Source organism: Salmo salar, chromosome ssa10 (genome assembly GCF_905237065.1).
Source record: "Salmo salar chromosome ssa10, Ssal_v3.1, whole genome shotgun sequence".
NCBI lineage: Eukaryota > Metazoa > Chordata > Actinopteri > Salmoniformes > Salmonidae > Salmo > Salmo salar.
In genome coordinates, this window is record NC_059451.1 from 41,476,006 (window position 1) to 41,502,808 (window position 26,803).

The 26,803-nt window shown below is 48.7% G+C and overlaps 1 protein-coding gene across 3 annotated transcripts in view; it reads right to left on the reverse strand.

The window, feature by feature from the left end:
* The window catches only part of adcyap1r1b (adenylate cyclase activating polypeptide 1b (pituitary) receptor type I), an 85,581-nt gene that overhangs the window by 24,671 nt on the left and 34,107 nt on the right, over positions 1 to 26,803 (reverse strand). For all 3 annotated transcript variants that reach the window (XM_014123308.2, XM_014123309.2, XM_014123310.2), the window contains exons 7-11: positions 24,420 to 24,552; positions 23,391 to 23,544; positions 23,130 to 23,190; positions 22,797 to 22,866; positions 22,534 to 22,625 (exon numbers count right to left, since the gene is read on the reverse strand). In XM_014123308.2, coding sequence (XP_013978783.1) covers positions 22,534 to 22,625; positions 22,797 to 22,866; positions 23,130 to 23,190; positions 23,391 to 23,544; positions 24,420 to 24,552 — 510 coding nt within the window. The remainder of the gene's footprint in view (positions 1 to 22,533; positions 22,626 to 22,796; positions 22,867 to 23,129; positions 23,191 to 23,390; positions 23,545 to 24,419; positions 24,553 to 26,803) is intronic.

Here is a 26,803-nt window from a genome sequence, read left to right on the forward strand (position 1 = left end):
GCCCATATGAGGGCTGTGCTATCTGACTTGCTGCCCAATGAGGCTTCCTGTCTCGTACTTGCTGCCCATCGCTGCGCTCTCGACACTGCTCATATGAGAGCTGCACTGTTTCGTACTTGCTGCCCACATGAGAGCTGAGCTGTCTCATACTTGCTGCACATATGAGAGCTGCGTTGTCTCGTGCTTGCTGCCCATATGAGAGCTGTGCTGTCTCATACTTGCTGCCCATATCAGAGCTGCGCTGTCTCGTACTTACTGCTCATATGAGAGCTGCACTGTTTCGTACTTGCTGCCCACATGAGAGCTGAGCTGTCTAGTACTTGCTGCACATATGAGAGCTGCGTTGTCTCGTACTTGCTGCCCATATGAGAGCTGTGCTGTCTCATACTTGCTGCCTATACGAGAGCAGCGCTGTTTCGTACTTTGTGCACATATCAGAGATGTGCTGTCTCGAACTTGCTGCCCACAGGAAAGCTGCGCTGTCTTCTACTTTCTGCACATATGGGAGCTGCGCTGTCTCATACTTGCTGACCATATGAGAGCTGAGCTGTCTCGTACTTGCTGACCATATGAGAGCTGCGCTGTCTCGTACTTGCTGGCCATATGAGAGATGCGTTGTCTTTTACTTGCTGCCCACATCAGAGCTGCGCTGTTTCGTACTTGCTGCCCACATGAGAGCTGCACTGTCTCGTACCTGCTGCCCACATGAGAGCTGCGCTGTCTCATACATGCTGCTTATATGAGAGCTGTGCTATCTCGTACTTGCTGCCCATATTGGAGCTGCTCTGTCTCGTACTTGCTGCCCATATCAGAGCTGCGCTGTCTCGTACTTACTGCTCATATGAGAGCTGCACTGTTTCGTACTTGCTGCCCACATGAGAGCTGAGCTGTCTCATACTTGCTGCACATATGAGAGCTGCGTTGTCTCGCACTTGCTGCCCATATGAGAGCTGTGCTGTCTCATACTTGCTGCCTATATGAGAGCAGCGCTGTTTCGTACTTTGTGCACATATCAGAGATGCATTGTCTCGAACATGCTGCCCAGTTGAAAGCTGCGCTGTCTTGTACTTGCTGCCCACATGAGAGGTGCGCTGTCTCGTACTTTCTGCACATATGGGAGCTGCGCTGTCTCGTACTTGCTGACCATATGAGAGCTGCGCTGTCTCGTACTTGCTGCATATATGTGAGCTGCGCTGTCTCATACTTGCTGCCCATAAGACAGCCATGCTGTCTCGTACTTGCTGCCCATATGAGAGCTGCGCTGTCTCGTACTTGCTGCCCATATGACAGCTGCGCTGTCTCAAACATGCTGGCCAAATGATAGCTGCGGTGTCTCGTACCTGCTGCCAACATGAGATATGCGCTGTCTCGTACTTGCTGTCCACATGAGAGCTGCGCTGTCTCATACTTGCTGCCCATATGAGAGCTGCGATGTCTCGTACTTGCTGCCCACATGAGAGCTGCGCTGTCTGGAACTTGCTGCCCAAATGAGAGCTGCGCTGTCTCGTACTTGCTGCCCACTTGAGAGCTGCGCTGTCTCGTGATTGCTGCCCACCTGAGATTTGCGCTGTCTCGTACTTGGTGCACATATGAGAGCTGCGGTGTCTCGCACTTGCTGCCCATATGAGAGCTGCGTTGTCTCGTACTTGCTGCCCATATGAGACCTGCGCTGTCTCGTACTTGCTGCCCATATGAGAGATGCGCTGTCTCGTACTTGCTGCCCACATGAGAGCTGCGCTGTCTCGTACTTGCTGCCCACATGAGAGTTGTGCTGTCTCTTACTTGCTGCAAATATGTGAGATGCGCTGTCTCATACTTGCTGCCCATAAGACAGCTGCGCTGTCTCGTACTTGCTGCCCATATGAGAGCCGCGCTGTCTCGTACTTGCTGCCCATATGACAGCTGTGCTGTATAGAACTTGCTGCCCATATGAGAGCTGCGCTGTCTTGTACTTGCTGACAACATGAGATCTGCGCTGTTTCACACTTGCTGCCCACATGAGAGCTGCGCTGTCTCGTACTTGCTGCACATATGAGAGCTGCGCTGTCTCGTACTTGCTGCCCATATGAGAGCTGTGCTGTCTCATACTTGCTGCCCATATGAGAGCAGCACTGTCTCGTACTTAGTGCCCATATCAGAGATGCGCTGTCTCGTATTTGCTGCCCATATGAGAGATGCGCTGTCTCGTACTTGCTGAACATATGAGAGCTGCGCTGTCTCGTACTTGCTGCCCATATGAGAGCTGCGCTGTCTCGTATTTGCTGCCCATTTGAGAGCTGCGCTGTCTCTCACTTGCTGCCCATATGAGAGCTGCGCTGTCTCGTACTTGCTGCCCATATGACAGCTGCGCTGTCTCGTACATGCTGCCCACATGAGAGCTGCGCTGTCTCGTACTTGCTTGCAATATGAGAGCTGTGCTGTCTCTTACTTGCTGCCCACATGAGAGCTGCTCTGTCTCATACTTGCTGCCCATATGAGAGCTGCGATGTCTCGTACTTGCTGCCCACATGAGAGCTGCGCTGTCTGGAACTTGCTGCCCAAATGAGAGCTGCGCTGTCTCGTACTTGCTGCCCACCTGAGAGCTGCGCTGTCTCGTAATTGCTGCCCACCTGAGATCTGCGCTGTCTCGTACTTGGTGCACATATGAGAGCTGCGGTGTCTCGCACTTGCTGCCCATATGAGAGCTGCGTTGTCTCGTACTTGCTGCCCATATGAGACCTGCGCTGTCTCGTACTTGCTGCCCATATGAGAGATGCGCTGTCTCGTACTTGCTGCCCACATGAGAGCTGCGCTGTCTCGTACTTGCTGCCCACATGAGAGTTGTGCTGTCTCTTACTTGCTGCAAATATGTGAGATGCGCTGTCTCATACTTGCTGCCCATAAGACAGCTGTGCTGTCTCGTACTTGCTGCCCATATGAGAGCCGCGCTGTCTCGTACTTGCTGCCCATATGACAGCTGTGCTGTATAGAACTTGCTGCCCATATGAGAGCTGCGCTGTCTTGTACTTGCTGACAACATGAGATCTGCGCTGTCTCATACTTGCTGCCTAAATGAGAGCTGCGCTGTCTCGTACTTGCTGAACATATGAGAGCTGCGCTGTCTCGTACTTGCTGCCCATATGAGAGCTGCGCTGTCTCGTACTTGCTGCCCACATGAGTGCTGCGTTGTCTCGTACTTGCTGCCCATATGAGAGCTGCGCTGTCTTGTACTTGCTGCCCACATGAGAGCTGCACTGTCTTGTAATTGCTGCCCACATGAGGGCTGCGCTGTCCCGTACTTGCTGCCCATATGAGAGCTGCGCTGTCTCGTACTTGCTGCCCATATGAGAGCTGCATTGTCTCGTACTTGCTGCCCGAATGACAGCTGTGCTGTCTCGTACTTGCTGCCCATATGACAGCTGTGCTGTCTCGTACTTGCTGCCCACATGAGAGCTGCTCTGTCTCGTACTTGCTGCCCACATAAGAGCTGCGCTGTCTCGTACCTGCTGCCAACATGAGAGCTGCGTTGTCTCATACTTGCTGCCCACATGAGAGCTGCGTTGTCTCGTACTTGCTGCATATATGTGAGCTGCGCTGTCTCATACTTGCTGAACACATTAGAGCTGCGCTGTCTCGTACTTGATGCCACAGCCAACATTAGAGCTGCGCTGTCTCGAATTTGCTGCCCACATGAGAGCTGCGCTGTCTCGTACTTGCTGCTCACAGGAAAGCTGCGCTGTCCCGTACTTGCTGCCCATATGAGAGCTGCGCTGTCTCGTACTTGCTGCCCATATGAGAGCTGTGCTATCTCGTACTTGCTGCCCATATGAGAGCTTCTCTGTCTCGTACTTGCTGCCCATATCAGAGCTGCGCTGTCTCGTACTTACTGCTCATATGAGAGCTGCACTGTTTCGTACTTGCTGCCCACATGAGAGCTGAGCTGTCTCATACTTGCTGCACATATGAGAGCTGCGTTGTCTCGTGCTTGCTGCCCATATGAGAGCTGTGCTGTCTCATACTTGCTGCCCATATCAGAGCTGCGCTGTCTCGTACTTACTGCTCATATGAGAGCTGCACTGTTTCGTACTTGCTGCCCACATGAGAGCTGAGCTGTCTAGTACTTGCTGCACATATGAGAGCTGCGTTGTCTCGTACTTGCTGCCCATATGAGAGCTGTGCTGTCTCATACTTGCTGCCTATACGAGAGCAGCGCTGTTTCGTACTTTGTGCACATATCAGAGATGTGCTGTCTCGAACTTGCTGCCCACAGGAAAGCTGCGCTGTCTTCTACTTTCTGCACATATGGGAGCTGCGCTGTCTCATACTTGCTGACCATATGAGAGCTGAGCTGTCTCGTACTTGCTGACCATATGAGAGCTGCGCTGTCTCGTACTTGCTGGCCATATGAGAGATGCGTTGTCTTTTACTTGCTGCCCACATGAGAGCTGCGCTGTTTCGTACTTGCTGCCCACATGAGAGCTGCACTGTCTCGTACCTGCTGCCCACATGAGAGCTGCGCTGTCTCATACATGCTGCTTATATGAGAGCTGTGCTATCTCGTACTTGCTGCCCATATTGGAGCTGCTCTGTCTCGTACTTGCTGCCCATATCAGAGCTGCGCTGTCTCGTACTTACTGCTCATATGAGAGCTGCACTGTTTCGTACTTGCTGCCCACATGAGAGCTGAGCTGTCTCATACTTGCTGCACATATGAGAGCTGCGTTGTCTCGTACTTGCTGCCCATATGAGAGCTGTGCTGTCTCATACTTGCTGCCTATATGAGAGCAGCGCTGTTTCGTACTTTGTGCACATATCAGAGATGCATTGTCTCGAACATGCTGCCCAGTTGAAAGCTGCGCTGTCTTGTACTTGCTGCCCACATGAGAGGTGCGCTGTCTCGTACTTTCTGCACATATGGGAGCTGCGCTGTCTCGTACTTGCTGACCATATGAGAGCTGCGCTGTCTCGTACTTGCTGCATATATGTGAGCTGCGCTGTCTCATACTTGCTGCCCATAAGACAGCCATGCTGTCTCGTACTTGCTGCCCATATGAGAGCTGCGCTGTCTCGTACTTGCTGCCCATATGACAGCTGCGCTGTCTCAAACATGCTGGCCAAATGATAGCTGCGGTGTCTCGTACCTGCTGCCAACATGAGATATGCGCTGTCTCGTACTTGCTGTCCACATGAGAGCTGCGCTGTCTCATACTTGCTGCCCATATGAGAGCTGCGATGTCTCGTACTTGCTGCATATATGTGAGCTGCGCTGTAACATACTTAATGCCCATAAGACAGCTGCACTGTCTCGTACTTGCTGCCCATATGAGAGCTGCGCTGTCTCGTACTTGCTTCCCATATGACAGCTGCGCTGTCTCAAACATGCTGGCCAAAGGATAGCTGCGGTGTCTCGTACCTGCTGCCAACATGAGATCTGCGCTGTCTCGTACTTGCTGTCCACATGAGAGCTGCGCTGTCTCATACTTCCTGCACATATGAGAGCTGCGCTGTCTCGTAATTGCTGCCCATATGAGAGCAGCACTGTCTCGTACTTAGTGCCCATATTAGAGATGCGCTGTCTCGTACTTGCTGCCCATATGAGAGCTGCGCTGACTCGTACTTGCTGCCCACATGAGAGCTGCGCTGTCTCAAACTTGCTGCCTAAATGAGAGCTGCGCTGTCTCGTACTTGCTGAACATATGAGAGCTGCGCTGTCTCGTACTTGCTGCCCATATGAGAGCTGCGCTGTCTCGTACTTGCTGCCCACATGAGTGCTGCGTTGTCTCGTACTTGCTGCCCATATGAGAGCTGCGCTGTCTTGTACTTGCTGCACACATGAGAGCTGCACTGTCTTGTAATTGCTGCCCACATGAGGGCTGCGCTGTCCCGTACTTGCTGCCCATATGAGAGCTGCGCTGTCTCGTACTTGCTGCCCATATGAGAGCTGCATTGTCTCGTACTTGCTGCCCGAATGACAGCTGTGCTGTCTCGTACTTGCTGCCCATATGACAGCTGTGCTGTCTCGTACTTGCTGCCCACATGAGAGCTGCTCTGTCTCTTACTTGCTGCCCACATAAGAGCTGCGCTGTCTCGTACCTGCTGCCAACATGAGAGCTGCGTTGTCTCATACTTGCTGCCCAAATGAGAGCTGCGTTGTCTCGTACTTGCTGCATATATGTGAGCTGCGCTGTCTCATACTTGCTGAACACATTAGAGCTGCGCTGTCTCGTACTTGATGCCACAGCCAACATTAGAGCTGCGCTGTCTCGAATTTGCTGCCCACATGAGAGCTGCGCTGTCTCGTACTTGCTGCCCACAGGAGAGCTGCGCTGTCCCGTACTTGGTGCCCATATTAGAGATGCGCTGTCTCGTACTTGCTGCCCATATGAGAGCTGCGCTGTCTCGTACTTGCTGCCCATATGAGAGCTGCGCTGTCTCGAACATGCTGGCCAAAGGATAGCTGCGGTGTCTCGTACCTGCTGCCAACATGAGATCTGCACTGTTTCGTACTTGCTGCCCACATGAGAGCTGAGCTGTCTCATACTTGCTGCACATATGAGAGCTGCGTTGTCTCGTGCTTGCTGCCCATATGAGAGCTGTGCTGTCTCATACTTGCTGCCCATATCAGAGCTGCGCTGTCTCGTACTTACTGCTCATATGAGAGCTGCACTGTTTCGTACTTGCTGCCCACATGAGAGCTGAGCTGTCTAGTACTTGCTGCACATATGAGAGCTGCGTTGTCTCGTACTTGCTGCCCATATGAGAGCTGTGCTGTCTCATACTTGCTGCCTATACGAGAGCAGCGCTGTTTCGTACTTTGTGCACATATCAGAGATGTGCTGTCTCGAACTTGCTGCCCACAGGAAAGCTGCGCTGTCTTCTACTTTCTGCACATATGGGAGCTGCGCTGTCTCATACTTGCTGACCATATGAGAGCTGAGCTGTCTCGTACTTGCTGACCATATGAGAGCTGCGCTGTCTCGTACTTGCTGGCCATATGAGAGATGCGTTGTCTTTTACTTGCTGCCCACATCAGAGCTGCGCTGTTTCGTACTTGCTGCCCACATGAGAGCTGCACTGTCTCGTACCTGCTGCCCACATGAGAGCTGCGCTGTCTCATACATGCTGCTTATATGAGAGCTGTGCTATCTCGTACTTGCTGCCCATATTGGAGCTGCTCTGTCTCGTACTTGCTGCCCATATCAGAGCTGCGCTGTCTCGTACTTACTGCTCATATGAGAGCTGCACTGTTTCGTACTTGCTGCCCACATGAGAGCTGAGCTGTCTCATACTTGCTGCACATATGAGAGCTGAGTTGTCTCGTACTTGCTGCCCATATGAGAGCTGTGCTGTCTCATACTTGCTGCCTATATGAGAGCAGCGCTGTTTCGTACTTTGTGCACATATCAGAGATGCATTGTCTCGAACATGCTGCCCAGTTGAAAGCTGCGCTGTCTTGTACTTGCTGCCCACATGAGAGGTGCGCTGTCTCGTACTTTCTGCACATATGGGAGCTGCGCTGTCTCGTACTTGCTGACCATATGAGAGCTGCGCTGTCTCGTACTTGCTGCATATATGTGAGCTGCGCTGTCTCATACTTGCTGCCCATAAGACAGCCATGCTGTCTCGTACTTGCTGCCCATATGAGAGCTGCGCTGTCTCGTACTTGCTGCCCATATGACAGCTGCGCTGTCTCAAACATGCTGGCCAAATGATAGCTGCGGTGTCTCGTACCTGCTGCCAACATGAGATATGCGCTGTCTCGTACTTGCTGTCCACATGAGAGCTGCGCTGTCTCATACTTGCTGCCCATATGAGAGCTGCGATGTCTCGTACTTGCTGCCCACATGAGAGCTGCGCTGTCTGGAACTTGCTGCCCAAATGAGAGCTGCGCTGTCTCGTACTTGCTGCCCACTTGAGAGCTGCGCTGTCTCGTGATTGCTGCCCACCTGAGATTTGCGCTGTCTCGTACTTGGTGCACATATGAGAGCTGCGGTGTCTCGCACTTGCTGCCCATATGAGAGCTGCGTTGTCTCGTACTTGCTGCCCATATGAGACCTGCGCTGTCTCGTACTTGCTGCCCATATGAGAGATGCGCTGTCTCGTACTTGCTGCCCACATGAGAGCTGCGCTGTCTCGTACTTGCTGCCCACATGAGAGTTGTGCTGTCTCTTACTTGCTGCAAATATGTGAGATGCGCTGTCTCATACTTGCTGCCCATAAGACAGCTGCGCTGTCTCGTACTTGCTGCCCATATGAGAGCCGCGCTGTCTCGTACTTGCTGCCCATATGACAGCTGTGCTGTATAGAACTTGCTGCCCATATGAGAGCTGCGCTGTCTTGTACTTGCTGACAACATGAGATCTGCGCTGTTTCACACTTGCTGCCCACATGAGAGCTGCGCTGTCTCGTACTTGCTGCACATATGAGAGCTGCGCTGTCTCGTACTTGCTGCCCATATGAGAGCTGTGCTGTCTCATACTTGCTGCCCATATGAGAGCAGCACTGTCTCGTACTTAGTGCCCATATCAGAGATGCGCTGTCTCGTATTTGCTGCCCATATGAGAGATGCGCTGTCTCGTACTTGCTGAACATATGAGAGCTGCGCTGTCTCGTACTTGCTGCCCATATGAGAGCTGCGCTGTCTCGTATTTGCTGCCCATTTGAGAGCTGCGCTGTCTCTCACTTGCTGCCCATATGAGAGCTGCGCTGTCTCGTACTTGCTGCCCATATGACAGCTGCGCTGTCTCGTACATGCTGCCCACATGAGAGCTGCGCTGTCTCGTACTTGCTTGCAATATGAGAGCTGTGCTGTCTCTTACTTGCTGCCCACATGAGAGCTGCTCTGTCTCATACTTGCTGCCCATATGAGAGCTGCGATGTCTCGTACTTGCTGCCCACATGAGAGCTGCGCTGTCTGGAACTTGCTGCCCAAATGAGAGCTGCGCTGTCTCGTACTTGCTGCCCACCTGAGAGCTGCGCTGTCTCGTAATTGCTGCCCACCTGAGATCTGCGCTGTCTCGTACTTGGTGCACATATGAGAGCTGCGGTGTCTCGCACTTGCTGCCCATATGAGAGCTGCGTTGTCTCGTACTTGCTGCCCATATGAGACCTGCGCTGTCTCGTACTTGCTGCCCATATGAGAGATGCGCTGTCTCGTACTTGCTGCCCACATGAGAGCTGCGCTGTCTCGTACTTGCTGCCCACATGAGAGTTGTGCTGTCTCTTACTTGCTGCAAATATGTGAGATGCGCTGTCTCATACTTGCTGCCCATAAGACAGCTGTGCTGTCTCGTACTTGCTGCCCATATGAGAGCCGCGCTGTCTCGTACTTGCTGCCCATATGACAGCTGTGCTGTATAGAACTTGCTGCCCATATGAGAGCTGCGCTGTCTTGTACTTGCTGACAACATGAGATCTGCGCTGTCTCGTGATTGCTGCCCACCTGAGATTTGCGCTGTCTCGTACTTGGTGCACATATGAGAGCTGCGGTGTCTCGCACTTGCTGCCCATATGAGAGCTGCGTTGTCTCGTACTTGCTGCCCATATGAGACCTGCGCTGTCTCGTACTTGCTGCCCATATGAGAGATGCGCTGTCTCGTACTTGCTGCCCACATGAGAGCTGCGCTGTCTCGTACTTGCTGCCCACATGAGAGTTGTGCTGTCTCTTACTTGCTGCAAATATGTGAGATGCGCTGTCTCTTACTTGCTGCCCATAAGACAGCTGCGCTGTCTCGTACTTGCTGCCCATATGAGAGCCGCGCTGTCTCGTACTTGCTGCCCATATGACAGCTGTGCTGTATAGAACTTGCTGCCCATATGAGAGCTGCGCTGTCTTGTACTTGCTGACAACATGAGATCTGCGCTGTTTCACACTTGCTGCCCACATGAGAGCTGCGCTGTCTCGTACTTGCTGCACATATGAGAGCTGCGCTGTCTCGTACTTGCTGCCCATATGAGAGCTGTGCTGTCTCATACTTGCTGCCCATATGAGAGCAGCACTGTCTCGTACTTAGTGCCCATATCAGAGATGCGCTGTCTCGTATTTGCTGCCCATATGAGAGATGCGCTGTCTCGTACTTGCTGAACATATGAGAGCTGCGCTGTCTCGTACTTGCTGCCCATATGAGAGCTGCGCTGTCTCGTATTTGCTGCCCATTTGAGAGCTGCGCTGTCTCTCACTTGCTGCCCATATGAGAGCTGCGCTGTCTCGTACTTGCTGCCCATATGACAGCTGCGCTGTCTCGTACATGCTGCCCACATGAGAGCTGCGCTGTCTCGTACTTGCTTGCAATATGAGAGCTGTGCTGTCTCTTACTTGCTGCCCACATGAGAGCTGCTCTGTCTCATACTTGCTGCCCATATGAGAGCTGCGATGTCTCGTACTTGCTGCCCACATGAGAGCTGCGCTGTCTGGAACTTGCTGCCCAAATGAGAGCTGCGCTGTCTCGTACTTGCTGCCCACCTGAGAGCTGCGCTGTCTCGTAATTGCTGCCCACCTGAGATCTGCGCTGTCTCGTACTTGGTGCACATATGAGAGCTGCGGTGTCTCGCACTTGCTGCCCATATGAGAGCTGCGTTGTCTCGTACTTGCTGCCCATATGAGACCTGCGCTGTCTCGTACTTGCTGCCCATATGAGAGATGCGCTGTCTCGTACTTGCTGCCCACATGAGAGCTGCGCTGTCTCGTACTTGCTGCCCACATGAGAGTTGTGCTGTCTCTTACTTGCTGCAAATATGTGAGATGCGCTGTCTCATACTTGCTGCCCATAAGACAGCTGTGCTGTCTCGTACTTGCTGCCCATATGAGAGCCGCGCTGTCTCGTACTTGCTGCCCATATGACAGCTGTGCTGTATAGAACTTGCTGCCCATATGAGAGCTGCGCTGTCTTGTACTTGCTGACAACATGAGATCTGCGCTGTTTCACACTTGCTGCCCACATGAGAGCTGCGCTGTCTCGTACTTGCTGCACATATGAGAGCTGCGCTGTCTCGTACTTGCTGCCCATATGAGAGCTGTGCTGTCTCATACTTGCTGCCCATATGAGAGCAGCACTGTCTCGTACTTAGTGCCCATATCAGAGATGCGCTGTCTCGTATTTGCTGCCCATATGAGAGATGCGCTGTCTCGTACTTGCTGAACATATGAGAGCTGCGCTGTCTCGTACTTGCTGCCCATATGAGAGCTGCGCTGTCTCGTATTTGCTGCCCATTTGAGAGCTGCGCTGTCTCTCACTTGCTGCCCATATGAGAGCTGCGCTGTCTCGTACTTGCTGCCCATATGACAGCTGCGCTGTCTCGTAAATGCTGCCCACATGAGAGCTGCGCTGTCTCGTACTTGCTTGCCATATGAGAGCTGTGCTGTCTCTTACTTGCTGCCCACATGAGAGCTGCTCTGTCTCATACTTGCTGCCCATATGAGAGCTGCGATGTCTCGTACTTGCTGCCCACATGAGAGCTGCGCTGTCTGGAACTTGCTGCCCAAATGAGAGCTGCGCTGTCTCAAACTTGCTGCCCACCTGAGAGCTGCGCTGTCTCGTAATTGCTGCCCACCTGAGATCTGCGCTGTCTCGTACTTGGTGCACATATGAGAGCTGCGGTGTCTCGCACTTGCTGCCCATATGGGAGCTGCGTTGTCTCGTACTTGCTGCCCATATGAGACCTGCGCTGTCTCGTACTTGCTGCCCATATGAGAGCTGCGCTGTCTGGTACTTGCTGCCCACATGAGAGCTGCGCTGTCTCGTACTTGCTGCCCACATGAGAGTTGTGCTGTCTCTTACTTGCTGCAAATATGTGAGATGCGCTGTCTCATACTTGCTGCCCATAAGACAGCTGCGCTGTCTCGTACTTGCTGCCCATATGAGAGCCGCGCTGTCTCGTACTTGCTGCCCATATGACATCTGTGCTGTATAGAACTTGCTGCCCATATGAGAGCTGCGTTGTCTCGTACTTGCTGCCCATATGAGACCTGCGCTGTCTCGTACTTGCTGCCCATATGAGAGATGCGCTGTCTCGTACTTGCTGCCCACATGAGAGCTGCGCTGTCTCGTACTTGCTGCCCACATGAGAGTTGTGCTGTCTCTTACTTGCTGCAAATATGTGAGATGCGCTGTCTCATACTTGCTGCCCATAAGACAGCTGCGCTGTCTCGTACTTGCTGCCTATATGAGAGCCGCGCTGTCTCGTACTTGCTGCCCATATGACAGCTGTGCTGTATAGAACTTGCTGCCCATATGAGAGCTGCGCTGTCTTGTACTTGCTGACAACATGAGATCTGCGCTGTTTCACACTTGCTGCCCACATGAGAGCTGCGCTGTCTCGTACTTGCTGCACATATGAGAGCTGCGCTGTCTCGTACTTGCTGCCCATATGAGAGCTGTGCTGTCTCATACTTGCTGCCCATATGAGAGCAGCACTGTCTCGTACTTAGTGCCCATATCAGAGATGCGCTGTCTCGTATTTGCTGCCCATATGAGAGATGCGCTGTCTCGTACTTGCTGAACATATGAGAGCTGCGCTGTCTCGTACTTGCTGCCCATATGAGAGCTGCGCTGTCTCGTATTTGCTGCCCATTTGAGAGCTGCGCTGTCTCTCACTTGCTGCCCATATGAGAGCTGCGCTGTCTCGTACTTGCTGCCCATATGACAGCTGCGCTGTCTCGTACATGCTGCCCACATGAGAGCTGCGCTGTCTCGTACTTGCTTGCCATATGAGAGCTGTGCTGTCTCTTACTTGCTGCCCACATGAGAGCTGCTCTGTCTCATACTTGCTGCCCACATGAGAGCTGCGCTGTCTCAACTTGCTGCCCACATGAGAGCTGCGCTGTCTCGTAATTGCTGCCCACCTGAGATCTGCGCTGTCTCGTACTTGGTGCACATATGAGAGCTGCGGTGTCTCGCACTTGCTGCCCATATGGGAGCTGCGTTGTCTCGTACTTGCTGCCCATATGAGACCTGCGCTGTCTCGTACTTGCTGCCCATATGAGAGCTGCGCTGTCTGGTACTTGCTGCCCACATGAGAGTTGTGCTGTCTCTTACTTGCTGCAAATATGTGAGATGCGCTGTCTCATACTTGCTGCCCATAAGACAGCTGCGCTGTCTCGTACTTGCTGCCCATATGAGAGCTGCGCTGTCTCGTATTTGCTGCCCATTTGAGAGCTGCGCTGTCTCTCACTTGCTGCCCATATGAGAGCTGCGCTGTCTCGTACTTGCTGCCCATATGACAGCTGCGCTGTCTCGTACATGCTGCCCACATGAGAGCTGCGCTGTCTCGTACTTGCTGCCCATATGAGAGCTGCGCTGTCTCGTACTTGCTGCCAGCATGAGAGCTGAGCTGTCTCGTACTTGCTGCGCATATGAGAAATGCGTTGTCTCGTACTTGCTGCCCATATGAGAGATGCGTTTTCTCGTACTTGCTGCCCATATGAAAGCTGCGCTGTCTCGTACTTGCTGCCCATATGAGAGCTACTCTGTCTCGTACTTGCTTCCCATATGACAGCTGCGCTGTCTCGTACTTGCTGCCCATATGAGAGCTGTGCTGTCTCGTACTTGCGTGCCATATGAGAGCTGTGCTGTCTCTTACTTGCTGCCCACATGAGAGCTGCTCTGTCTCATACTTGCTGCCCATATGAGAGCTGCGATGTCTCGTACTTGCTGCCCACATGAGAGCTGCGCTGTCTCGAACTTGCTGCCCATATGAGAGCTGTGCTGTCTTGTACCTGCTGACAACATGAGATCTGCGCTGTTTCACACTTGCTGCCCACATGAGAGCTGCGCTGTCTCGTACTTGCTGCACACATGAGAGCTGCGCTGTCTCGTACTTGCTGCCCACTTGAGAGCTGTGCTGTCTCATACTTGCTGCCCATATGAGAGCAGCACTGTCTCGTACTTAGTGCCCATATCAGAGATGTGCTGTCTCGTATTTGCTGCCCATATGAGAGATGCGCTGTCTCGTACTTGCTGAACACATGAGAGCTGCGCTGTCTCGTACTTGCTGCCCATATGAGAGCTGCGCTGTCTCGTATTTGCTGCCCATTTGAGAGCTGCGCTGTCTCCTACTTGCTGAACATATGAGAGCTGCGCTGTCTCGTACTTGCTGCCCATATGACAGCTGCGCTGTCTCGTACATGCTGCCCACATGAGAGCTGCGCTGTCTCGTACTTGCTGCCCATATGAGAGCTGCGCTGTCTTGTACTTGCTGCCCACATGAGAGATGCGTTTTCTCGTACTTGCTGCCCATATGAAAGCTGCGCTGTCTCGTACTTGCTGCCCATATGAGAGCTACTCTGTCTCGTACTTGCTTCCCATATGACAGCTGCGCTGTCTCGTACTTGCTGCCCATATGAGAGCTGTGCTGCTTCGTACTTGCTGCCCATATGAGAGCTGCGCTGTCTCTTACTTGCTGCCCACATGAGAGCTGCTCTGTCTCATACTTGCTGCCCACATGAGAGCTGAGCTGTCTCGTACTTGCTGCGCAAATGAGAAATGCGTTGTCTCGTACTTGCTGCCCATATGAGAGATGCGTTTTCTCGTACTTGCTGCCCATATGAAAGCTGCGCTGTCTCGTACTTGCTGCCCATATGAGAGCTACTCTGTCTCGTACTTGCTTCCCATATGACAGCTGCGCTGTCTCGTACTTGCTGCCCATATGAGAGCTGTGCTGTCTCGTACTTGCTGCCCATATGAGAGCTGCGCTGTCTCTTACTTGCTGCCCACATGAGAGCTGCTCTGTCTCATACTTGCTGCCCATATGAGAGCTGTGATGTCTCGTACTTGCTGCCCACATGAGAGCTGCGCTGGCTCGTACTTGCTTCCCATATAAGAGCTGCACTGTCTCATTTTTCCTGCCCATTTGAGAGCTGCGCTGTTTCGTACTTGCTGCCCATATGAGAGCTGAACTGTCTCGTACCTGCTGCTCACACGAGAGCTGCGCTGTCTCATACATGCTGCTTATATGAGAGCTGTGCTATCTCGTACTTGTTGCCCATATGAGAGCTGCGCTGTCTCGTACTTGGTGCCCATTTCAGGGCTGCTCTGTTTCGTACTTGCTGCCCATATGAGAGCTGCGCTGTTTCGTACTTGCTGCCCACATGAGAGCTGCGCTGTCTCGTACTTGCTGCACATATGAGAGCTGCTCTGTCTGGTACTTGCTGCCCATATGAGAGCTGCGCTGTCTCGTACTTGCTGCCAGCATGAGAGCTGAGCTGTCTCGTACTTGCTGCGCATATGAGAAATGCGTTGTCTCGTACTTGCTGCCCATATGAGAGATGCGTTTTCTCGTACTTGCTGCCCATATGAAAGCTGCGCTGTCTCGTACTTGCTGCCCATATGAGAGCTACTCTGTCTCGTACTTGCTTCCCATATGACAGCTGCGCTGTCTCGTACTTGCTGCCCATATGAGAGCTGTGCTGTCTGGTACTTGCTTGCCATATGAGAGCTGTGCTGTCTCTTTCTTGCTGCCCACATGAGAGCTGCTCTGTCTCATACTTGCTGCCCATATGAGAGCTGCGATGTCTCGTACTTGCTGCCCACATGAGAGCTGCGCTGTCTCGAACTTGCTGCCCATATGAGAGCTGTGCTGTCTTGTACCTGCTGACAACATGAGATCTGCGCTGTTTCACACTTGCTGCCCACATGAGAGCTGCGCTGTCTCGTACTTGCTGCACACATGAGAGCTGCGCTGTCTCGTACTTGCTGTCCACTTGAGAGCTGTGCTGTCTCATACTTGCTGCCCATATGAGAGCAGCACTGTCTCGTACTTAGTGCCCATATCAGAGATGTGCTGTCTCGTATTTGCTGCCCATATGAGAGATGCGCTGTCTCGTACTTGCTGAACACATGAGAGCTGCGCTGTCTCGTACTTGCTGCCCATATGAGAGCTGCGCTGTCTCGTATTTGCTGCCCATTTGAGAGCTGCGCTGTCTCCTACTTGCTGCCCATATGAGAGCTGCGCTGTCTCGTACTTGCTGCCCATATGACAGCTGCGCTGTCTCGTACATGCTGCCCACATGAGAGCTGCGCTGTCTCGTACTTGCTGCCCATATGAGAGCTGCGCTGTCTCGTACTTGCTGCCCACATGAGAGATGCGTTTTCTCGTACTTGCTGCCCATATGAAAGCTGCGCTGTCTCGTACTTGCTGCCCATATGAGAGCTACTCTGTCTCGTACTTGCTTCCCATATGACAGCTGCGCTGTCTCGTACTTGCTGCCCATATGAGAGCTGTGCTGTCTCGTACTTGCTGCCCATATGAGAGCTGCGCTGTCTCTTACTTGCTGCCCACATGAGAGCTGCTCTGTCTCATACTTGCTGCCCACATGAGAGCTGAGCTGTCTCGTACTTGCTGCGCAAATGAGAAATGCGTTGTCTCGTACTTACTGCCCATATGAGAGATGCGTTTTCTCGTACTTGCTGCCCATATGAAAGCTGCGCTGTCTCGTACTTGCTGCCCATATGAGAGCTACTCTGTCTCGTACTTGCTTCCCATATGACAGCTGCGCTGTCTCGTACTTGCTGCCCATATGAGAGCTGTGCTGTCTCGTACTTGCTGCCCATATGAGAGCTGCGCTGTCTCTTACTTGCTGCCCACATGAGAGCTGCTCTGTCTCATACTTGCTGCCCATATGAGAGCTGTGATGTCTCGTACTTGCTGCCCACATGAGAGCTGCGCTGGCTCGTACTTGCTTCACATATAAGAGCTGCACTGTCTCATTTTTCCTGCCCATTTGAGAGCTGCGCTGTTTCGTACTTGCTGCCCATATGAGAGCTGAACTGTCTCGTACCTGCTGCTCACATGAGAGCTGCGCTGTCTCATACATGCTGCTTATATGAGAGCTGTGCTATCTCGTACTTGTTGCCCATATGAGAGCTGCGCTGTCTCGTACTTGGTGCCCATTTCAGAGCTGCTCTGTTTCGTACTTGCTGCCCATATGAGAGCTGCGCTGTTTCGTACTTGCTGCCCACATGAGAGCTGCGCTGTCTCGTACTTGCTGCACATATGAGAGCTGCTCTGTCTGGTACTTGCTGCCCATACAGTGGGGGAAAAAAGTATTTGATCCCATGCTGATTTAGTATGTTTGCCCACTGACAAAGAAATTATCAGTCTATCATTTTAATGGTAGGTTTATTTGAACAGTGAGAGACAGAATATTAACAAAAATATCGATAAAAACGCATGTCAAAAATGTTATAAATTGATTTGCATTTTAATGAGTGAAATAAGTATTTGACCCCCTCTCAATCAGAAAGATTTCTGGCTCCCAGGTGTCTTTTATACAGGTAACGAGCTGAGATGAGGAGCACACTCTTAAAGGGTGTGCTCCTAACCCGCAGCTTGTTACCTGTATAAAAGACACCTGTCCACAGAAGTAGTCAATCAATCAGATTCCAAACTCTCCACCATAGCCAAGACCAAAGAGCTCTCCAAGGACGTCAGGGACAAGATTGTAGACCTACACAAGGCTGGAATGGGCTACAAGACCATCGCCAAGCAGCTTGGTGAGAAGGTGACAACATTTGGTGCGATTATTCGCAAATGGAAGAAACACAAAAGAACTGTTAATACCCCTCGACCTGGGGCTGCATGCAACATATCACCTCGTGGAGTTGCAATGAGCATGAGAACGGTGAGGAATCAGCCCAGAACTACACGGGAGGATCTTGTCAATGATCTCAAGGCAGCTGGGACCATAGTCACCAAGAAAACAATTGGTAACACACTACGCCGTGAAGGACTGAAATCCTGCAGCGCCCGCAAGGCCCCCCTGCTCAAGAATACATATACATGCCCGTCTGAAGTTTGCCAATGAACATCTGAATGATTCAGAGGACAACAGGTGAAAGTGTTGTGGTCAGATGAGACCAAAATGGAGCTCTTTGGCATCAACTCAACTCGCCGTGTTTGGTGTAGGAGGAATGCTGCCTATGACCCCAAAAACACCATCTCCACCATCAAACATGGAGGTGGAAACATTATGCTTTGGGGGTGTTTTTCTGCTAAGGGGACAGGACAACGTCACCGCATCATTTGACGGGGCCATGTACTGTCAAATCTTGGGTGAGAACCTCCTTCCCTCAGCCAGGGCATTGAAAATGGGTCGTGGATGGGTATTCCAGCATGACAATGACCAAAAACACACAGCCAAGGCAACAAAGGAGTGGCTCAAGAAGAAGCACATTAAGGTCCTGGAGTGGCCTAGCCAGTCTCCAGACCTTAATCCCATAGAAAATCTGTGGAGGGAGCTGAAGGTTCGAGTTGCCCAACGTCAGCCTCGAAACCTTAAGTTTAGGATAGGGGGCAGTATTTTCACGGCCGGATAAAAAACGTACCCGATTTAATCTGGTTATTACTCCTGCCCAGAAACTAGAATATGCATATAATTATTTGATTTGGATAGAAAACACCCTAAAGTTTCTAAAACTGTTTGAATGGTGTCTGTGAGTATAACATAACTCATATGGCAGGCCAAAACCTGAGAAGATTCCATGCAGGAAGTGCCCGGTCTGACAATTTGTCCTTCTAGGGCATCTCTATCAACAATACAGCATCTCTGCTGTAACGTGACATTTTCTAAGGATTCCATTGGCTCTAAGAAGGCGCCAGAAAGTGGAATGAGAGCTCTGCAGTCTCTGGGAGAAAAACAGCAGGAGTGTTTGTGAGTGATCAGGCAGGGAACACTGACACCGGAGTGCGTGTGCACGCGAGGACTCCATTTTTTTCTTTCTCTCTTTGAACGAATACAACGTCGCCCGGTTGGAATATTATCGCTATTTACGAGAAAAATCGCATAAAAATTAATTTTAAACAGCGTTTGACATGCTTCGAAGTATGGTAATGGAATATTTTGACATTTTGTGTCACGAAATGTGCCTGCGCGTCACCCTTCGGATACTGACCTCAATGCACGAACAAAACGGAGCTATTTCAATATAACTATGGATTATTTCGAACCAAAACAACATTTGTTGTTGAAGTAGAAGTCCTGGGAGTGCATTCTGACGAAGAACAGCAAAGGTAATCCAATTTTTCTAATAGTAAATCTGAGTTTGGTGAGGGCCAAACTTGGTGGGTGTCAAATTAGCTAGCCGTGATGGCCGGGCTATCTATTCAGAATATTGCAAAATGTGCTTTCGCCGAAAAGCTATTTTAAAATCTGACACCGCGATTGCATAAAGGAGTTCTGTATCTATAATTCTTAACCTGTTAGGGCTAGGGGGCAGCATTGACACGGCTGGATAAAAAACATACCCGATTTAATCTGGTTACCACTCCTACTCAGTAACTAGAATATGCATATACTTATTACATATGGATAGAAAACACCCTAAATTTTCTAAAACTGTTTGAATGGTGTCTGTGAGTATAACAGAACTCAAATGGCAGGTCAAAACCTGAGAGATTCCTTTACAGGAAGTGGCCTGTCTGACCATTTCTGGAACTTCTTTGCCATCTCTATCATTTACTAAGGATCTCTGCTCTAACGTGACACTTCCCACGTCTTCCATAGGCTCTCAGAGCCCGGGAAAAAACAGAATGTCGTCATTCCAGCCCCAGGCTGAAACACATTATCGCCTTTCTCAAGTGGCCCATCAAGAGACACTAGCTTATGCGCGTGACCCCGACCGCCCCCGCCTTTGGGATTTTTTCCTCTGTTTGCCGAAAAGGAGATTCCCTGTCGGAATATTATCGCTTTTCTACGAGAAAAATGACGTAAAAATTGATTTTAAACAGCGGTTGACATGCTTCGACGTACGGCAATGGAATACTTAGAACTTTATTGTCAGGAATTGCGCCAAGCGCGTGACACTTCTTTACTATTTCGGATAGTGTCTGGAACGCACGAACAAAACGCCGCTATTCGGATATAACGATGGATTATTTTGGACCAAACCAACATTTGTTATTGAAGTAGCTGTCCTGGGTGTGCATTCTGACGAAGACAACAAAAGGTAATGACATTTTTATAATAGTAAATATGATTATGGTGAGTGCTAAACTTGCCGGGTGTCTAAATAGCGAGCCCGTGATGCCTGGGCTATGTACTTAGAATATTGCAAAATGTGCTTTCACCAAAAGCTATTTTAAAATCGGACATATCGAGTGCATAGAGGAGGTCTGTATCTATAATTCTTAAAATAATTGTTATGCTTTTTGTGAACGTTTATCGTGAGTAATTTAGTAAAATGTTAGCGAATTCCCCGGAAGTTTGCGGGGGGTATGCTAGTTCTGAACGTCACATGCTAATGTAAAAAGCTGGTTTTTGATATAAATATGAACTTGATTGAACAAAACATGCATGTATTGTATAACATAATGTCCTAGGGTTGTCATCTGATGAAGATCATCAAAGGTGAGTGCTGCATTTAGCTGTCTTCTGGGTTTTGGTGACATTATATGCTGGCTTGAAAAATGGGTGTCTGATTATTTCTGGCTTGGTACTCTGCTGACATAATCTAATGTTTTTGCTTTCGTTGTAAAGCCTTTTTGAAATCGGACAGTGTGGTTAGATTAACGAGAGTCTTATCTTTAAATGGCTGTAAAATAGTCATATGTTTGAGAAATTGAAGTAATAGGATTTTTAAGATTTTGAAAATCGCGCCACAGGCTGGCAGTGGCTGTTACGTAGGTGGGACGAATTCGTCCCGCCGGTCCCATAGAGGTTAAAATAATTGTTATATATTTTGTGAACGTTAATCGTGAGTAATTTAGTAAATTCACCGGAAGTTTGCGGTGGGTATGCTAGTTCTGAACATCACATGCTAATGTAAAAAGCTGGTTTTTTATATAAATATGAACTTGATTGAACAAAACGTGCATGTATTGTATAACATAATGTCCTAGGAGTGTCATCTGATGAAGATCATCAAAGGTTAGTGCTGCATTTAGCTGTGGTTTTGGTTTTTGTGACATATATGCATGCTTTGAAAATGGCTGTGTGATTATTTTTGGCAGGGTACTCTCCTGACATAATCTAATGTTTTGCTTTCGTTGTAAAGCCTTTTTGAAATCGGATAGTGTGGTTAGATTAACAAGACTCTTGTCTTTAAAATGGTGTAAAATAGTCATATGTTTGAGAAATTGAAGTTATAGCATTTATGAGGTATTTGAATTTCGCGCCACACGATTCCACTGGCTGTTGACTAGGTGGGACGCAAACGTGGCTCGATGTTGTTTTCCTTGAAGTGGGCGAAAAAGGTGTTCAGCTTATCTGGGAGCTAGGCGTCAGTGTCTATATACCCCCTGTATAAATCCTCGTTATTGTTATTTTTATTGTTTAATTCTTTTTTTTTTTACTTTAGTTTGTTTAGTATATTTTTTATTAACTCTATTTCTTGAACTGCATTGTTGGTTAAGGGCTTGTAAGCATTTCACGGAATACCTGTTGTATTCAGCGCATGTGACACATACCATTTTATTTGATACATGGCTGGCTTTCCCTTTATAATCTGTGATCGTCTGGAGTCCCTACCACATACGTCTCGTGTCTGAGTCGTTGAATTGTGACTCCACTTTGTCCCTGTACAGTAGTTTTGCCTCTTTTATTGCCTTATGGAGGTCGTAGCGGGTCTGTTTGTTCACATCCATGTTCCCAGTCACCTTGCCATGGTTAAATACAATGGTTTGCGCTTTCAGTTTTACGCGAATGCTGCCATCTATCCACGGTTTTTGGTTTGGATAAATTCTAATCATCACATTGGGAACCACATTCTCTATGCACTTCCTGATGAGTGTATACTGTATGTCGATTCTATTCTCAGAGCCGACCCGGAACATTTCCAAGTGGAGGGCGTTTACTCTGGTCCACCCATATCATATGCATAAACTGTATATTATACCATTTATTGCACCTTGCCTTTGCCGCTCGGCCATCGCTCATCCATATACTTACATGTACATATTCTCATTCACCCCTTTAGATTTGTGTGTATTAGGTAGTTGTTGGGGAATTGTTAGATATTACTGCACTGTCGGAACTAGAAGCACAAGAATTTCGCTACACTCGCATTAACATCTGCTAACCATGTGTATGTGACCAATAAAATGTGATTTGATAACATACTCATGACATCATCAACAGTGGACCAACATACTCATGACATCATCAATAGAGGTGTCACGCTCGTCGTACGAACTGGAAGCATACTCGGACCAACGTGCAGCGTGATCTGGGTTCCACATATTTTATTTAAGTGAAATGCACAAAACAATAAAGAAAAAACGATACGTGAAGCTCAAGCAGTGCTCATAGGCAACTACACAGAAACAAGATCCCACAAAACACAGTGGGGAAATGGCTGCCTAAATATGATCCCCAATTAGAGACAACTATAAACAGCTACCTCTGATTGGGAACCATACCAGGCCAACATAGAAACAGAACAACCTAGATACCCACCATAGTCACACCCCGACCTAACCAACATAGAGAAAAACAGGCTCTCTATGGTCAGGGTGTGACAAGAGGACCAACATACAGAACCAACTGTGACATGATGAACAATAGAAAGAGCCACTACTGTAGTAAATACAATTTCACACACAAGCACACTTCTTGTGACTTACAGGTAAATACTGGATTCGTTCCCACCGATGTCTGGAGACTGCAGTTTCTGGACAAGGATGATTATGATGCCGATGAAGAGGACAAAGTTGATCTGTAGAAAAAGAAGATGTGTATTTACAGGACAAATGCATATATTCACTCATCTGTCTTAGGTATTGAACAGCTATTAATTTGACTGAATTAGTTATTTTTAAATATTAGAATTTATCAACATTTGTAGTAATCAATAAGTGATTGAATTGATAATTGATTAGTGCCTCACCATGATAGAGGCCAGCACAGGTCCCTTAATCACCCACCAGATACCAGCATTATCATTCATATCCCAACACCTGGAGACAGAGAGAGAGGGAGGGAAGAGGGAGGGAGGGAAAGAGTGAAGGCGAGAGGGAACGAGGGAGGTAAGGAGGGAGGGATGGATGGATGGATGGAGAAAGGGAGGGCAATAGGGAAGAAGGGAGGGAGATAAAGAGGGAGGGAGGGGAAAGGGCCAAATACAGAAATATTGAAGAATCATGTACATTTACTATTGTCATCATTACAATCATTACCTTCATAATATAGTCAATTGAGTGTGATGGTAGTGGTAACTCACCCTATGTCATCAAAGTGCAGCCTGAGTACTGCCCATATCACCACACATATAGTGGGGGTCCCTGAATACACAAAAAATACGCACATAAACACACACACACACACACACACACACACACACACACACACACACACACACACACACACACACACACACACACACACACACACACACACACACACACACACACACACGTTATCCTGTTTCACTTGATGAATTCAGTTTGATTAGATAAACAGTACATGATGATTGTTGTCTCACCCCAGCCAATGATGGTATACCAGTAGAAGTATCTTCTCTCAGGGAAGAATGTCTCTACTAGCAGAGTGAAGAGGTACAGGCCCTCAATGAACAGCCAGAAGTAGTTAGATAGGACACAGTAGTGGAAGAACACCATCACCACCTTACACTCCACCTACAGGGAAAGAGAGAGAGAGTGAGACAGAGAGAGAGAGAGAGACAGACAGAGAGAGGGAGACAGACAGACAGACAGACAGACAGACAGACAGACAGACAGACAGACAGACAGACAGACAGACAGACAGACAGACAGACAGACAGACAGACAGACAGACAGACAGACAGACAGACAGAGACATAGACAGAGACAGACAGAGGGAGAGAGACAGAGAGAGAGAAACAGACATACAGAGAGACATAGACAGAGACAGACAGAGAGAGAGAGACAGAGAGAGAAACAGACATACAGAGAGACAGAGAGACATAGACAGAGAGAGAGACAGACAGAGAGAGAGCGAGAGAGACAGACAGAGAGACAGAGACAGAGAGAGAGAGAGAGAGAGAGAGAGAGAGAGAGAGAGAGAAAGACGGGCAGGTGGTTCAGGATTCAGGTGTGTGAGTGTGTGTACAGTATGTCTTTGTCTGTGTGTGACTAACGGTAGTAACGTTACCTTTGATATCTGAGCTCTGAGGCAGGTGTCGAAATCACTAAGCAGTTTACTTCGAAGCAGTGTGCCGATGCTTGTATCACTTCATCAGGAGCATGTGATCAATGGCGGCCGCAAAACCACCTGATTGGTTTGGTATTGGTTTCGGTAGAAGACAAAAAGGCTACCCTGCGCACGTGCTACGGCATATGCGACGTCATCTATAATAATTTGGCTGCTCTAAATTCTTTTGACCAGTAGGGGCCACAAGTGTACGATGTGTTGATCAAAGCCTCGAGTAATGAACCTATTTTCGACACAATTGGCTAGAAATGCTCAATGCTTCAGGAAGCTTAGTTTCCCCATCACGAACTAACAGTGTGTGTGTGGTATGCCTACTCACAGTGTGTAAGAAGCAGTGGTTGCTGTCCTCCTCTGCGTACAGAACCCCGTCCTTGATGAAGACAGAGATGGCTCTCAGAATGAATGACACAAACAGGTTCATGTGGATGAAGTTCCTGGTGCAATGCAGCTTCCTGTGAACACAGCAAATCACAGCTCAGACAACAACATCCACAGCCAATCACAGCTCAGACAACAACATCCACAAAACCTGGGTCAACCAATCTCTAAACAAGCTATCCCACCTACTGTATAGCCTGTTACACTAAAGCACCATGTCTTGACTTTATATTATCTTGTCTTATATTATCTATGTCATCTTCTACGTTCTGTTATTAATTTACATAATAATAATAATAATCTTACAAGCCATCTAGTCCTTCTGTATGTAAAATAATTACAAGAAAGCTCCCCGAACATCTCTGTGTTTCTCTTGTTCTAGCTAGAAAAACAGGTACCTATATGACATTTGCGTGAAGAGAAGACGGAGAAAAAGAGGGTGGAGGTCGGGCTGCCTTCTGAGAATTCGTAGGCGAGCGAGTAAAACCCCACTGCCATACTTTATATTGGCAAATATGCAATCATTGGAAAAGAAAATCGATGACCTACGAGCAAGATTAACCTGTTAGGGCTAGGGGGCAGTATTGACACGGCTGGATAAAAAAACATACCCGATTTAATCTGGTTACCACTCCTACCCAGTAACTAGAATATGCATATACTTATTACATATGGATAGAAAACACCCTAAATTTTCTAAAACTGTTTGAATGGTGTCTGTGAGTATAACAGAACTCATTTGGCAGGCAAAACCCTGAGACATTTTCTGACAGGAAGTGGATACCTGATGTGTTGTATTACCTTTAAACCTATCCCATTGAAAAACACAGGGGCTGAGGAATATTTTGGCACTTCCTATTGCTTCCACTAGATGTCACCAGCCTTTACAAAGTGTTTTGAGTCTTCTGGAGGGAGATCTGACCGAACAAGAGCCATGGAACGATGATGGCCCATTAGACACCTGGCGCGCGAGTTCATGTTGGGTACCCTCGTTCCAATACGTTATAAAAGAGTATGCATTCGTCCACCTTGAATATTATTCATGTTCTGGTTAAAAAAGGCCCTAATGATTTATGCTATACAACGTTTGACATGTTTGAACGAACGTAAATATATTTTTTCCCCTCGTTCATGACGAGAAGTCCGGCTGGCTTAGATCATGTGCTAACAAGACGGAGATTTTTGGACATAAATGATGAGCTTTTTTGAACAAAACTACATTCGTTATGGACCTGTGATACCTGGAAGTGACATCTGATGAAGAGAATCAAAGGTAATGGATTATTTACATAGTATTTTCGATTTTAGATCTTCCCAACATGACATCTAGTCTGTATCGCAACGCGTATTTTTCTGGGCGCAGTGCTCAGATTATTGCAAAGTGTGATTTCCCAGTAAGGTTATTTTTAAATCTGGCAAGTTGATTGCGTTCAAGAGATGTAAATCTATAATTCTTTAAATGACAATATAATATTTTACCAATGTTTTCTAATTTTAATTCTTTAATTTGTGACGCTGACTTGACTGCCGGTTATTGGAGGGAAACGATTTCCTCAACATCAATGCCATAGTAAAACGCTGTTTTTGGATATAAATATGAACTTGATAGAACTAAAAATGCATGCATTGTCTAACATAATGTCCTAGGAGTGTCATCTGATGGAGATTGTAAAAGGTTAGTGCATCATTTTAGCTGGTTTTATGGTTTTGGTGACCCTGTCTTTGAATTGACAAAACATTACACACAACTCTTGTAAATGTACTGTCCTAACATACTCTAAATTTATGCTTTCGCCGTAAAACCTTTTTGAAATCGTAAAACGTGGTTAGATTAAGGAGATGTTTATCTTTCAAAGGGTGTAAAATAGTTGTATGTTTGAAAAATTTGAATTTTGACATTTATTTGGATTCAAATTTGCCGCTCTTGAAATGCACCTGCTGTTGATGGAGTGCACCACGGGTGGCACGCTAGCGTCCCACCTAGCCCATAGAGGTTAAACTACCAATGGGAAATTAAAAACTGTAATATCTTATGTTTCACCGATTCGTGGCTGAACGACGACATGAATATCATACAGCTGGCGGGTTTTACACTGTATCGGCAGGATAGAACGGCAGCCTCTGGTAAGACAAGGGGTGACGGTCTATGTATACTTGTAAACAAAAGCTGGTGCACGATATCTAAGGAAGTCTCGAGGTTTTGCTCACCTGAGGTAGAGTATCTCATGACAAGCTGTAGACCACACTATCTACTTAGAGAGTTTTCATCTGTATTTTTTGTAGCTGTCTTAAATACCACCACAGACCGATGCTGGCAGTAAGACT